At 41.1% G+C, this 14842-nt stretch overlaps 1 protein-coding gene across 7 annotated transcripts in view; it reads right to left on the bottom strand.

The window, feature by feature from the left end:
* SENP6 (SUMO specific peptidase 6) overlaps positions 1-14842 on the bottom strand; it is a 77186-nt gene that overhangs the window by 38234 nt on the left and 24110 nt on the right. For 3 of the 7 annotated variants that reach the window (XM_060236123.1, XM_060236141.1, XM_060236171.1), the window contains 2 exons: positions 13512-13613; positions 8476-8496 (listed from right to left, as the gene is read on the bottom strand). The exons of 1 other annotated variant lie outside the window; for it this stretch is intronic. In XM_060236123.1, the coding sequence (XP_060092106.1) occupies positions 8476-8496; positions 13512-13613 (123 nt within the window). The remainder of the gene's footprint in view (positions 1-8475; positions 8497-13511; positions 13614-14842) is intronic. 3 more of the 7 variants (XM_060236132.1, XM_060236152.1, XM_060236180.1) reach the window with 1 other exon arrangement.

Below are 14842 nucleotides of genomic sequence, written 5' to 3'. Positions count from 1 at the left end.
TGCTAGTTTGGTAAGCATGTGAGATGTAAAATCTCTTATTTATTGCCACCTTAGGGAAGCTCACGGAAATGAAGAGTCTCTTTTATGAACTGACACTATGCACCTGATGTAGATACTTAGGGCTGTGTGAAGATCTAGTGTGTGCCACTCCTTTTGGGTGGGATGTATGCGGCACAATGAAGGCAAAGGTATTTCCTGAGAGCAGTGGAAGGAAGTATTGACTTTCAGACTAAATGTTGGATACATTCTTGGGACAACCTGGTTCTTGTGGAAAACACACAGACCTTTCCTGGTAGATTGGGCTCCTAATTTCAAGGCTCTTCTGGTTGAAGTCACAGCTGCCAGAAACAGGATCTTTATTCTTAAACTATTTTAGTGGAACTTCTCTCAGAAGTCTAAACAGAGGTTGAGTGAGCACTGTCAGGACTATATGTAGCCACCAAGAAGGAAATCTGTGGACAACTGGAGGACTGACATGGACTACTCTATTGACAAACTGGACTATGTGAGGGTGCCTGGATATCAAGCATACATCAAACATGGCTATTTGTTTGCACATCATATTGGTGGTCAAATTTTAATCAAAACCATCTTCCAGGAACTCAAGGATTTGGTGCAATGGAGAGACAAATGGGTCTAGGTGTTTCCATTGGCACCACCTGACACATGCCTTTGATGTAGAGCCATTTAGAAACTCTTCTGGGGACTAGCATGGTGCTTTGGTACCCTTGTAGAAAAGCCTAGCATTAGAAGTCTTTCCTTTTCTATTCCATGCAGTCAGGTGTAGTCATGCTGAGTCTGTGTGCCACAGTGACCCTTGTTGAAGCATGTCCAGGTGGACTGGAATCTGCCAATGATCTTCTATTGATAGCTCCACTGACACTGAAAGCCAGGATCTGCATGGCCAGTTCTGTGTTCCCAAAGTACTGAAGGAGGATCTCCATCTTGAGAGCCCATTTGTTTTTGTTTACATTTTGCTGGCCCTTGATGTGCTCTGCTGATATGGACATGAAATTCCATTCTGACCAATCCATGCTGTCTTTGTATGCAAGGCTGAGACTTGGACATACCCTATTTCTTTACATGGACTTTCAGGGAGATACTGTTCTTCTTAAGATTTAAATTTTCAATTTATACCCCACCCTATTCCACAAGTGGGCTCAGGGTGGCTTACAACAATAAACAACATTAAAATGAAAATCACATCAAAATTAAAACATCATAAAAAACAGGTATGTTCAGATCAGAGGCACAAAAAATAAACAGTAATTGAGATATTTGCAACAGATCATGCAACAGCATGTAGGCTGGTAGCTGTCAACACAACTTAAGCATCTTGCTGATAAGGTCCTAGGAGAAGCGATGACTTTCAGAGGACGCCCGTTGGATCAGTTAAAAGCCTGGTGGAAGAGCTCCATCTTGCAGGCCCTGCGAAACCTAGGAAAGTCCCACAGGGCCCGGATCAGCGGAAGCTCATTCTACCAGGTAGGGGCCTGGATCAAAAAAGCCCTGGCCCTCATTGAAGCCAGTCAGGCGTCTTTAGGACCAGAGATCACAAGAAGATGTTGTGTAGCTGACCTCAAAGCACATGGGAGGCTCATATGGGGAGAGGCAGCCCCAAAGATATGCAGGCCCCAAGCCATAAATGGCCTTAAAAGTAAGGACCAACACCCTGAAACGGATCCGGTACTCAATAAGTAGCCAATGCAGTTTGTACAGCACCGGATGCATCCACGCCCGTACAGGCCTAAATGCCAACAACTGGCTCCTGATCACATCCAGGAACCTGACTACAGCCAATCTTATTGCTCTGATCCTGAGAACTGTATCTTTCTCTGCTCACAATTCCAGGTTCCTTCTGGATGCTTTCCCAGCCTGCTAGGCTCAATGTATTCGTTGCCATTGGTCAGGATGGATCATTAGGTCCACTAGACAAGGACCTGTTGAAGAGGGTAGACAAGAATAGGAGAATGCCTGCTTTCTGACAAATGTGCAGTTGGAAAGGTCTCAGGGACTACTGCAGAGAATGGGAGTGAAAAATTGCTTGAGGAACTGAGTCCAGGCAGTCTCACCAAAGTAATTAATGATGATGACCTACAGTTTATCAATCGTCTTGCCATGCCTGAGATTTTTTTGGATCTTCTCTTCTAGCAGACACAGCCTGTTTACAGACAAATCCGTTATGACCCCATAGTTTTTTATCCACTGGGACAGAATTAGGTTGGTCTTGGTGGAATTGAACAGGAATTCATGATGGACTTGGCACTGATTCCATGAGCACCTGTATTAAGCTCAGAAATCAGATCAGCAGGTCACCCAGGTACAGATGAACATAGATTCCCTGGTGCCACAGAAGAGTTACAAGGCCACCATCACTTTGGAGAACACCCATGGGGCCACAGCTAGGCCAAAATGTATGCCTCTGAACTGATAAAATATATTGTTGTATGCAAATCTCAGGAACCTGCAGTGAGCTGGAAGAATGGGAATGTGGAGATATGCCTCAACGAGGTATATGAAAACCATGAAGTATTATGGGTAAAGAGCTTCCGCAATAGATCTGAGTGTCTCCATCCTCAGATGTTTGGGAACTAGTAATTTGTTTTGGTTCTTGAAATCTAGTATTGCCCTTCTGTCCCCATTTCTCTTGGGGCCAGTGAAGAAAACTGAGTAAATCCCTGATGGAACTTTGCATTTTGGGACCTGTTCTATGCCCTCAATGTTTACTAGGTGTCAAATGGCTTTCATAGTCTGAAGGTGTTTCTCCTTCCATTTGGATTTTAGAGAGAGGAGAAACTTATCTGGAAACATCTGAATTCTATTGCATAGAACAGGTCCCATAATCACTCATCCATGTTGGACTGACTCCACCAGGGAAGGAAGTGGGCTAACCTTCCTCCCACTTGCGGGTTTCTGGTGTCATGCTCTTTTTCACAAGGGTTTATTCCCTTTATTGGAACTAAAAGGCTGATCCTGGTTCTTTTTGGACCAGAAATATCCTTGTCTATTTTATTTCCTATTCCAGTTGAAGTGTCTGGTTGTCTCTGGAGCATGGCAGGGTATGCTACCTCTAAAAGGAATGTGAAAGGTTCTGCCTTCTATCATCTCTCTAAAGCTCTAGCAGGATGTTGTCCAGGCTGTCTTCAAAGAGTTTACTTGTCTGAAAAAGAAAATTACACTAAAGTAAGTTTAGAATGGTAATCAGCTTGCCATGCTCCAAGCCAGAGGTTTCTATGTACGGTGACTACCAACACTATAGAACAGGAGAAAAAACAGTGTGTTCCGAGTAACATCAGCCATAAATGCAGTTCCTTTAAGGAGTGCAATGGCACTTTCCCTAGTCTTTCTGTATTCCTCTGGAATCAACCAAACTAGCTTCCTAGCCCAAATGATGATAGTACTAGCAACTAAAGATTAAATGGCTGATGCACTCATTGCAAGGTTGGAGACCTTGTGAGATTTTCTGAAAGTATAGTATGATTTATGGTCCAGTTGATCATGTAGAGATGATTCCCCATCTTTAGTAACCAGGCTTCCTGAAGGGAGAGCTACAACAGCAGCATCTTCTAATGGAATGTGCAAAAGATCGAGTGTGGCCATGGAAAGATGTCCTGTCCCGGCTGTGACGGGACTGTCCCGGCTATGACGGGACTCCAACGGGAGCCCCTCCCGCACCCCCTGGGGCCCCGAGATACCTCCAGGCCGCCCGGCGCGGCCCATCCTGCTGCCAAGGCCGCCAACGCACGGAGCCAACATGCCCAACCCCGGACTCGGGAGCAGTGGCCGAGCCGCGGCTGCAGCCGCGAAGCAAGGGAATGGCACCCCACGGAAAGGGCTGGAAGCCCAGGAACTTTGAGCTGTGGCTGGTGCACCGCACTCAGATGCAGCGCCAGCATCATAGCCCCCTCCCACAGAGCACACGCCCCAGGAAGTCCGCCCACAGTGTCCTCACTTATAAGCAAGGGCAGAGTTATCCGGGGGTGGGACCGGGGAGGAAGAGAGGGGGCCGGGGACAGCATAAAAGGCCAGAGGCTGAGAGGTCAGGGAGGAAGCAGGCAGCTGCAACGGAAGGGCTGCCGAACGAGAGGGAGGGAAGAGCCCAAGCACAGCCAGGGAGGACAAGAGCACAGAGGGGTGAAGTAACCCAGCTCCTGCATTCTGAGACCTCTGGGAAACCTAAACGGGCCCAGGCCCAAGCCAGGCCACCAGGAGAACAGCGGCCACAGCGGGGTGTGATGGGGGCCATCAGGGGCGTGACAAAAGAATAAAACCTTTTTGCTAGTCATGGGTTCTGTTTATTAGAAAGAGGGTCTGCCCATTCCTCTTTCATTTGAATTCTCAAAGAATTCTGGGAATGGCACTCCTTTTCTTATGCTAGGTAACCTGGGGGAAATTCCCTATTCCCTTCGGGTTTGGCTTTAAGATTGGTCTCTTCTTTCCCAGTTTCTGGGATCTCAGAGATCTGGTGCCATCACAGCCTTGGTTAATAGTCCCTGATAGCCAGGGTCTGTGCCCTGCAATCTGCTCCCTATCTGAAGAATCCTCCCTGCTCCCTTCTCTAAACAATCCATGGGAAGGGGGAGAATGAGCTCTTGAGGATTTTCAACTAGTGTGGTGCAGTGGTTAAGACTCGTTAGGACTGGCAGATTGTAATCTGGAGAAATAAGTTTGATTCCCCACTCTTCACATGAAGCCGGCTGGGTGACTTTGGGCCAGTCACAGTTCTCTCAGAACTCTCTTAGCCCCACCTACCTCACAAGGTGCCTGTTGTGGGGAGAGGAAGAGAATGTGATTGTGAGCCACTCTGAGACTCCTCAAGGTAGAGAAAAGCAGGGTACAAAAACCTACTCTTATATCTTGTCCTGGATCCTTTCTGGGAAAGGTGTGGCTTGCTCTTACAGGGACAAAGATCCCTCCAACATTGTGTGGCAAAGGGAGCTTGTTACCTTTAGAAGACATCTGGGAAATGGGGATTGGGAGGGAAGGGCGGAACTGCTCGGTATTAGTGCTCTATCTTCCCAATTGATCTGCTGGGGCCGTAAGTACCAAACCTAAGCATCTACCATCTTTGTTGGCATGGAGGATCTTCCTGCCAAAGTCAGCTGTTGTTGAAGCATCTTCCAAGGTCAAATTGGGCAGCATGCTCAGTTTGACCTTGCCATTAGCTTGCCATGCCAATAGCTGCTCTCTCCTGCTCAACTGTGTTGGGGAGCAGTCCCTTCCTCCCATTTTTGGGAGGAGAAGGGAGTCCCCATCCTCCTTGTAAATGAAGCTATCCAAGGCTTTGTTGAAGTTCTCCATTGCTTCAGCCACATTGCCTTCAAGAACAGAGGGAGGGGGGAAGAGAACGAAGCCAAAAGGAGGAATTGAAGTATAGCATAAGGAAAAGTGAAGTAGGTATACGAGGGCAGAAATAGGTGCTTTCTGCAGGGGTCTTACTGAGCGGCTCCTATAAAAGTTTGTTCTCCCTAACAAGACAGGAAATGAATTGAGGAAAGTGGGTGACTCTGTCCAAGACCCAGGGAGTGTAGAAGGTTTTTAGTCCTATCTCCTTGATAGACAGATGGAAATCACTCAAGTCAAGATGCCCTTCCCCTCAGAGTGAAAACTGCCATTTTCCCTGGTTTGTGGAACACTCTTATGATGAAAAACAACACAGATAAGTGCTCTTTTTCAAAAGCTTAAAAAAAATCCTCTAATCAGAATCCCAAGAGCAATGGAAATAGTTATCTAAAACGTCTTCAGATACTCAAACATTAGCTAGCCCCCATTCTATGCCTTCCAACAAGCTGCCTGAGGAAAATGACAGAAATTTTTAAAGCATCATGCTTCAGAAAAAAGACATCTGATGATTCATTGGTCTTGGAGAGCAAAAAAAAGTTGCATACCTAGAAATTCAGTGTCCAAACGTAAATGGCAGCACACTAACACTTCCACCCCCTTCTCCATTGAATAGTATGTGCTGCTGCATAACCATCCTTGGATGAGCTCCACCACCTATTTTTCTACAAAATAGTGTAACAGCATATTACTGGTCAACATCAAAATACTGCTTAGGCTGAATAAGCCTAAGCAGTATTTTGATGTCGACCAGTTATCTGCTGATACACTATTTTATAACCAACTGCACGCAGTAGTACAATCAGAAGTCATTTTGTAGAAAAACAGGTGGTGGAGCTCATCCAGGGATGGTTATGCAGCTGCACATACTATTCAATGGACAAGGGGGTGAAACTCTCAGAAGGGGGTGGAACTCTCAGAAAGGTTCAGCAGCTGTGCTCCTGTGAGCTCCAATGAATCTGAGGTCTGAGTACAATACATTAGATTGTTATATTTTAACTATTTGCAGGTCTGCATATATTTGAAATGCACAAAGGCTGCCTAAACATAACATAGCTTTACGCCTTTCTCAATCAACATCACCACATTGCTTACAATAGACATGTACACCCAGAGACACAGTAACATAAAAACCTGTGTTTGGGGGCAAATTTTGTTCAAGTTATTTTGTTGGTATTCATCATGCCTAAATGGTTTCTGTGTAGGCACCTGAACTGACATTTTAGTTCAGACCATTTAACAAAGTTTCTGGGCAAAATTTTCTTAAATTGAATAAACTGTTTGAACATTTTCACAACGGAATAAAATTATGTGACAATGATGTGTGTTCAAGAATCGGTGAACAAGAATAATCCGAATAAATGGGGGGGGGGGAGCAAATACCCAAAGAACATTCTGGGGGATTTTTGAGTGCTGAGTCACAGCTGACTCATGCCAACCCCATAGGTCTTCAAGGTACGAGATGTTCAGAGGTGGTTTGCCATTGCCTGCCTCCACATCAGGAGGCTGGTATTCCATGGAGGTCTCCCATACAAATACTAGCTGGAGCTGACCCTGCTTAGCTTCTGAGATCTGACAAGATCAGCTAGCCTGGCCTATCCAGAAAGAATAAATGAATATACAAAGTAAAAAAAAAAGTGTACAACATAATAGTCAAACACTTTTATACATGTAAACTTGGTCATGGCCAATCTGGTTCACAGGTGTTAAGACAAATTCTCAAGTGTAACCAATCTAATTCATTAACAAACCATGTAAATTATAATAATTTCATTAGTAGTACCATTTAATGAAACAGCCGCAAGTATACCCTCATAAACAGTTCAGCTCTATTACAGAAAAAACAAGAATATCTAGGGGAAAAATGATCTAACACATTCTCACAGTTCCATAAAGCACACTTCATAATTTCTGTAGCACCTCAACGACAGCTGTTATATTTAGTCTAGTTTCTCAAATAAAATTATTTTTCAAAAATTATTAAATTATTTTTATTTTTTAAAAAATTATTAAAAACAAAAGCAGATTTTAAATTTGAATCTTTATTCAAATTCTTAATTCTATCAGTTGTATCTAATCATGAATCAGGAAGCTAGAAAAACAGGATATTCATAAAAAACATCTTTTTGAAGGTTAAGCAAAGTAGTTCTAAAGCAACGTAGTTCTAAAACAAATTGTTAATCTTGGAGTCTTCATACTGCAGCATTTTACCTTGTGAGAGTAAAAAATTCTATTTTGAAAATATATTAGTATGTATGAAAATGTGCAGCAAGCTTAAAAGCTTGCATACTTTCATACATACTGATATATTTTTTGAACAGATTTTTAAAAATAACACTAATACCATTTTAATTTATATTATTATAGCTCCTCTCTACAACATGCTAAGAAAAAACAACTGCATTAACTTATAAAAATGCAAAGCATCAAACATTCATCTAAAATTTTGTTCTGAACCCTTCCTAGTTACAAGATGAATATTAACAGCTTTCTCAGGTTAGGGCCATCTCCTTTCTTCCCTCTGCTTTTGACCTCATCTTTAACAGGTATTGTCCCCGCTGATCTCAACTGATAGGAGGAAATAAGTCTTCGCAAAAATATACTACATCTAGGAAGTTTAGGGCAGCTCCCAAGTTTAAGAATAATTCTGATCAATAACTGCAGTCCTCCCCCAAAAAACTAGAGACTACTACCAGATACTTACTAGTCAAGTTACCTGCCAACAAGACAGGCAATTCTGCAACCATCAACCAGTTAAATATGCCATTCTAGTGGACCCACAGTTAATGAACCCTAGCTGGAGCTTGGCTAGGAGATATACTAGCTGGAGTAAAGACATCCAATAATCCTTCCCTCCTTGTAGATTTTCCTGTGCTACTTCTCCACTTCAACCAGAGAAAATTGGAGGCACATTTCTTTCTTCCTTCCCAACCACCACAACCAAGCATTCAAGGTAAAATTGTACTCTGTATTCCTTATGTAGCTATCTAGTCAACACTGTTATTCCAGTCCAAGATGAATAACTCCAAATAACTCCAACAGAAAAGCTGACCACTTGTAATTCCTAGCACATGTAAATTCACTATTCCAAAGAAATTCTTATTACAATGTTTTTTTTACCATTCTTGAGCTTACCTTTCTTTTCGATCCAGATTGCTTAAAACATGAAAGAGAAAAATATAATAAGATGCAAAGCCCTTCACAGGTATAACATTAATAGAGCTTTTTAAAAGTTTTGGATAGTTAAACCCCATGATTACATCTTGAAATAGTTTTTAAATCCAAGCTGAATTTATATATTATAAGCAACTCTAAATACATTTATGTTTAAAATTAATACCTGAATCCCTCTCCCCCAAAGGAAGGGAAGATTTGCTTACTTGGCTAATAAACGCCATATCTCTCTCTAAATCTGCCATCAGTTATTAACTTGATCTTGTGTAGCAAGCATGACAAAGTTAAAGCTCCAATGCACTATGGATTTAATGTTAAGAAAATTATGGCTTCCAGGAGTGGCCAACAGTAGCGCTCCAGATTTTTTTTTGCCTACAGCTCCCATCAGCCACAGCCATTGGCAATGCTGGCTAGGGCTGATGGAACTTGTAGGCAAAAAAAACATCTGGAGAGCTACCACTGGCCACCCCTGGACTGTTTAGTCTCCACAACTAAAAAAACCCAGCACAAATTAAAGTAGTATGACAAGAACTAAGCAAAAATATGATAAATAGTAGGAAGAGGCACATAAATAGGGCCACAAAATTGGCTTATAGTATAGTATGACAAAACTAGTAACGCCCCTTCCCTCTTCTCAGCTAGCTTCTTCCACACCTTTCTTTCTTGATTTTTACTATCTTTAATCCTTGCATCAAAGAGAGCAATGCTAAACAGGCTTACAGAATCCTACTCAAATCTATTCAGTGGGGCTTACTCTGAAGAAAGAATCCTTACAATAGGATTATATTGTTGCGGTTCTGGTTTCATCCCTCTTTCCCTGCTCACACACCCCTATAATCTCCAGCAGGTTTTAGCACTGTTTTGCTTCTCCAGACGCTCTGATATCTCTTTTTGGATCCAAAATCTTCTTTTCTGACTACTACAGGACTTTATTCCAAGAGTTTTAATGATATTTAATTTTAATTAAACTAAGTTTTCCTTTCAAAAATAATTTTAAAATGCAAGTAAAATTTAAGCTATACATGCTGAATAAGGATATCGTTATAATTAGGATAATAGCTTTCAACTGTACCAATCCGTCTTCAGACCCACTATTAATCCCAGCCTACAACTAACAGGTTCACAGTTTTCCTTTCATGCCTTTACCTGCTTTCCACTCTGTTTGATAATTATCCAGGATGTTCTGATAGTGATATTTTAATGAAGCTTTTAATGGGTGTTAACCAACAGGTTACTGTCAGCTGTGCTAATTTTTTTTCAGCAGCTTGCTGAATTCATCATGAAATTTTATGTATGGATTTTAAATTGTTGCGATTTTTACTGTTGGCAATAGGACAGACCAATTTTATTTTTTTTTAAATGACTATTCTATATAGCCTTTGCTTTTTACTTGTACTGGTAATCAGCCAAATAAATAAACTGACTGGTGATGACTTTTACCTGTTACTTAAACCAAAACAACACCCCCAGCAACCCTCCAATGATAGCACACCAGGAGATTTCTCCTTAAGCAAAATATTTGAGGAATTTCAAGAGAAACAAAAAAAGTTCTCAAGAGCTTTCAGCATACCTTGGCCATAATTTGTAGTTGAATACTAATGTTCTACTGAGTGCAATAATTAAGTTTTATTTTACGCAAGGAAAATGTGAAAATACGTTTTATGACAACTAAAAATTACATATGTAGTACAACAACTTCCATGCCACATAGGATGTTGATATTAAGTACTATCAAGTTCAGATAACAATGTCAATCTAATGGAAATAACCATTAGAGAATAATGTTAAATATATATCTTTATGAGCTTGCTCTTGCTCTGGAATGTTTGGGAGCTCATAGTATTTACTCTTACTGAAGACTTACTGAAGATTACTGAAGAAAAAATATTGAAGAAAATGACAAGTATCAAAGAGTAGGAATAAACGGACAGTTCTCACAACAGAGGGAAGTAAGTCATGGAGTCCTAAGAGAATCAGAATTTGGGCCAGTACTATTTAATTTGTTCATAAGTGATCTGGAGGCTGAAAACCAAGGATGACTGTGAAGAGTTCCAGGAGGATCTCCATAAACTAGGTGAGTGGGCAACAATGTAGCACATTAAGTTCAATGTTAGTAAGTTTAAGGTGATGCACACTGGAACGAAAAGTCACAGTCTCAAGTATAGGTTAATAGGGACTAAACTTGCTGAGATTAGGAGAGGAAAAGATTGTGTGGTTTTAGTAGATACCTCAATGAAAGAGTTAACCCAGTGTGCTGGAGGGCTGAAAAAGGCAAAATATATGTTGGAGATTATTAAGAAAGGGACTGAAAATAAAATGGCCACTATTATAATGTCCCTGTATAGATCTATAGTGTGGCCTGTTCTGGAATACTGTGTGCAGTTCTGGCCAATGTATTTCAAAAAGGACACCATGTCTCAAAAAGAACATCATTGAAGCGGAAAAAGTACACAAGAGGGCAATCAAGGTGATTAGGGGGTAGGAGCACCTTGCCTATGAGGGGAAGGCTTAAGAGTCTGCAGCTTTTCAGTTTAGAAAAGAGACAACTAAAGGGGGATATGACAGATATTTATAAAATTATGTATGGGGTGAAGAGAGTTCACAAAGATAACTTTTTTCCTCCCTCTTCCAAAATGTTAGAACTCAAGGGCATCCAATAAACCTGACAGGCAGTAGATTCAGGAGGGATAAAAGGAAATACTTTTTACAGAGTGATGACTGCAAGTGTAGACATCTTTAAAAGGGGATTAGACAGATTCATGGAAGACAGGCTTATCAGTAGCTACTGGCCATGGTGACTAAAAGTAGCCTTCACATTCAGAGGCAGTAAACTTCTGAATACCAGTGCCAAGGAAGCAATATAAGAGGAAGGCCTCAGTCTCTAGGCCCCATTGTTAGACCTCCAAAGGAACTGGTTGGCCACTGTGTGAAATAGAATGCTGGCCACAGGTCTGATCCAGCAGGCCTCTTATTACGTTCTTATGAGTCAACAGTATTATTGATGTATGAACTCTGAAAATCAGTAAACCTCAGAACTATTTCCAAGGCCATGGGTGACTCCAGAAAACAAGGAAAGCACCAGATTATTAAAACCATTGCACAAAGAGTAGAGTTTTTACAACTAAGACTACAACAAATGCACAGGATGAGAGCTGTCTTTAGTTTCTAGCTAAGAACAAGGTTTCCAGGATTATAACCCAATTCAAAGTAGTATCACCCAATATTCAGGATTCAGTCATGGCAATGAAAGGCGGGAGGGGGGCAGAGGGGAGAAGAAAGGATAGTAATTGTACAAAGATAACAATGATCAGGCGGTCTGCAATGCTTTTTGTTTCCAGGAAAAATTTAAACATTCTCCAGGATTGCTCAACAGTGCTAAACTTCATAGGGAAGAGAACCTATGCAGCCACCACAATATACAACTCCACCAAATAGTAACTGAATGACAAATAACAAAGCAGGACATAAGAGGGCAAAAAGGCAGAAAGAATAAAGGAGCCAAAAGCATAACAGTCCAAATGCGGTCACCTGAACTGCCCTGTCATTTTCATCCTCCAAAGTCTTTTATTCCCCAACCAACTTCCATTCTGGCTAATTTGATCAAGAAAATGACTGCTGCTGCCTAAATTCTACAATTCTGAGCTCTGGGGACTTGCAAAATTATGCTTACTGAAACCAAAGTACCTTCCACACTGCTGAAAATCTGGACTAGCACATCAGTTCTGATAACTTAATTACTTTCCTCTCTACAAAGGACAGAGGTATCTCCTTCACAGTGCAACACTTTCAAGCTTCTAATTCAATTCCATACACTGTAGAAAGGAATTTTCCTTCAGGAAGTTTTTCTGACCAATAATGGTTCTGTTTTATATTAGTTTTGCCCATTTTTCTTCTTGCAGTCATTTGTCTGGATTTCACATAACCAGAATGAATCACAATATACCAAATACTTGATGTGAAATACCCCATATTCTACTTACATGTGCACAGTAAAAGATAGCTAAAGAACAAAATAGTCCAGTCTCTCCAATGGGTAAAATTTGATACTGCAGCATTCTACCATGCAAAAGTTCACAGGTTTATGCTCTTAAAGTGGATGATGAATTGATGTTTATTTCCCAGTATTATAATATAATACTTCCCACCCAAATGTCTATCTCTGGGGAAAATCTTATTTTCTGGTAGCCATTTTTATTCTTCCAAAACAACCAAAGAGAATCAAGCCTATGCACTTATCTCACAATTCATTTTTATCTCTACTGCCTCCTATTGGTTCCTGTCTGCTGCAGTCTGATTTCACTCCTCCATTCTTTCCTGTACCTGAAAAGATTAATAGTTCCCTCTCAAAGCTTTTTAAAACTAGAGAGAGTCAAAACAGGTGGCAGAGCCTGATTTTTGCATAGGGGAAGAGCAGCACTTTTTAGGGAATAGGCTTGTGCTACCTCTCATTCAAATGCCCAGGGAAAATTAGCACTCATCACAACCACCCACTCAGTTTCCTTGCACCAGCTTAAATGTAAACTGAGATCAATTTACATTTATATCAGAATTAACAAAAACAGTCAAGGAGGTCTCTTAAATAACTCCACTGATGAAGAAATGTCATATTAATTCCATTTTGGCATGTATTTAATAGCAAGCAAACCTCAAAACTTTTTGAAACACAGAGGGTCGAATAGAAAATATCTGATGAGCCAGGCCTGCTCCTGTCCATTCCTGCTGTAATACAAGCAGGCTCAAGCACTAGGAAGGATCAGTACGTTTCTTATATCTCATCCTCTAACATCATCCTTGGAAGGATAGGGTTCTATTTTAAAGATCACTTATTCTTGAAACCACAACACCAGAAATTCCATTTTTAAAAGGACATAAAAAAAATAATAAGCTGTTTCATATGTAAATTTAGTATAAAACAAGTCGTAAACAAAGTGAGACCTCAAGAATACAGAAAGAGTTTTTTAAGAAGAGAAAAACTTAATTGATCATTTACATTTTACCTTTGTGCTGCTGTTTTTACTACAGGTGTTTGTGCGTGAGCATGCTGAAAACGTCTACCATGTACTATAGTTCCAGGGCAAGATATAGTCTGAGCATTTTCACTGTAATCAATAAAAATGAGATAGGAAAAAGTTACTATTCACATCCAGGAAGAATTACAAAGTACTGCTAAAAGTAACAAGTGAGCGGAGCTTCAACTATATCACCCAGGTATCACAAACTTTTGTAGTTAGCCAGCAGTAGTCCAATCAATATCTGGAGCCAGAAAAGTCAATGGGAAGGATCAATCAGAAGAGCTCACCAGAAGGAATTGATGGAAGGAATCTCATTACCTTCCTCTTGCCTGAACCATATGTCAGGTCATTGGTTCTGAAATTCCTGAGGAGCTACAAAACTTATCAAGCAAAACCACAGGATGAGGGGTTGCAAAAAAATAGGAATCAAGTAAAGTCAACTCTTTTTTCCCTCCAACAAATGCCATGCTGCTTAAGGAGAAAGATCCTTTCCATCAACTTGTTCTGTGACCTCTTCTGGTGGATTCAACCTAATCTTTTGTACCAAGCAGAGTCATCTAAGTTCCTCCCTGGTGCATACACTCTATTTTTAGGAAACAGCTCCATATTATGAAATTCTGTCTAAATATCTCCAGCCAACCTTCAGCATTTTGATGTTATATCTAATTGTCAACACTGCCAAATCCAGAGGTTGAATCCATGAACAAACAGAACACTTTTCTACGAACCGTAGAAAAGCTCCTGAAGAATGGAATCAGTGTCTATACCTTTAAGAAATGAATGCCCTCATAGCTGTTGTAGGCAACCACAATAGCTTTACCAACCTTCAAACCATGGTTGCTATCAGTAAAAGGGAAGGGGGCAGGGACCTTTCTACAGCATGTTTGTCTTTGAGAGAGGCCACAAGGAGCCAAGCCTGGCAGCAAAAAACTGGGCAGCCTAATACCACATGACTTGCATGACTCAACCAGGACAGGCAGCTTGCTATTGTTCAGCAGCAGCCATCCTACAGAAGTCAGTATGGTGCAGCAATTACAGTTTCAGACAACGATCTGGAAGACCCAGGCTCATATCCCCACTTTGATGCAGAAGCTTCCTGGGTGACCTTGTGCCAGTCATACAATCTCAGCTTAACCTACCTCACTGGTTTATTGTGAGACTAAAATGGAGATTAGAATGCTATATGGTGCTTTGATTCCCTTTTGGAGAACAGACAATATAAAGTAAATAAATAATGAAAGGTAAAGGGAGGGAGATAAAAAGTAGGTGGGTGGGTGGGAAAGAGGAAGAAGCAGGGGAAAGTGGGAATATGGTAT

This window comes from Heteronotia binoei, chromosome 1 (assembly GCF_032191835.1).
Source record: "Heteronotia binoei isolate CCM8104 ecotype False Entrance Well chromosome 1, APGP_CSIRO_Hbin_v1, whole genome shotgun sequence".
NCBI classification, from domain to species: domain Eukaryota; kingdom Metazoa; phylum Chordata; class Lepidosauria; order Squamata; family Gekkonidae; genus Heteronotia; species Heteronotia binoei.
The sequence above is the reverse complement of the archived record's forward strand: the minus strand, read 5'-3'. Positions and strand labels throughout refer to the sequence as shown.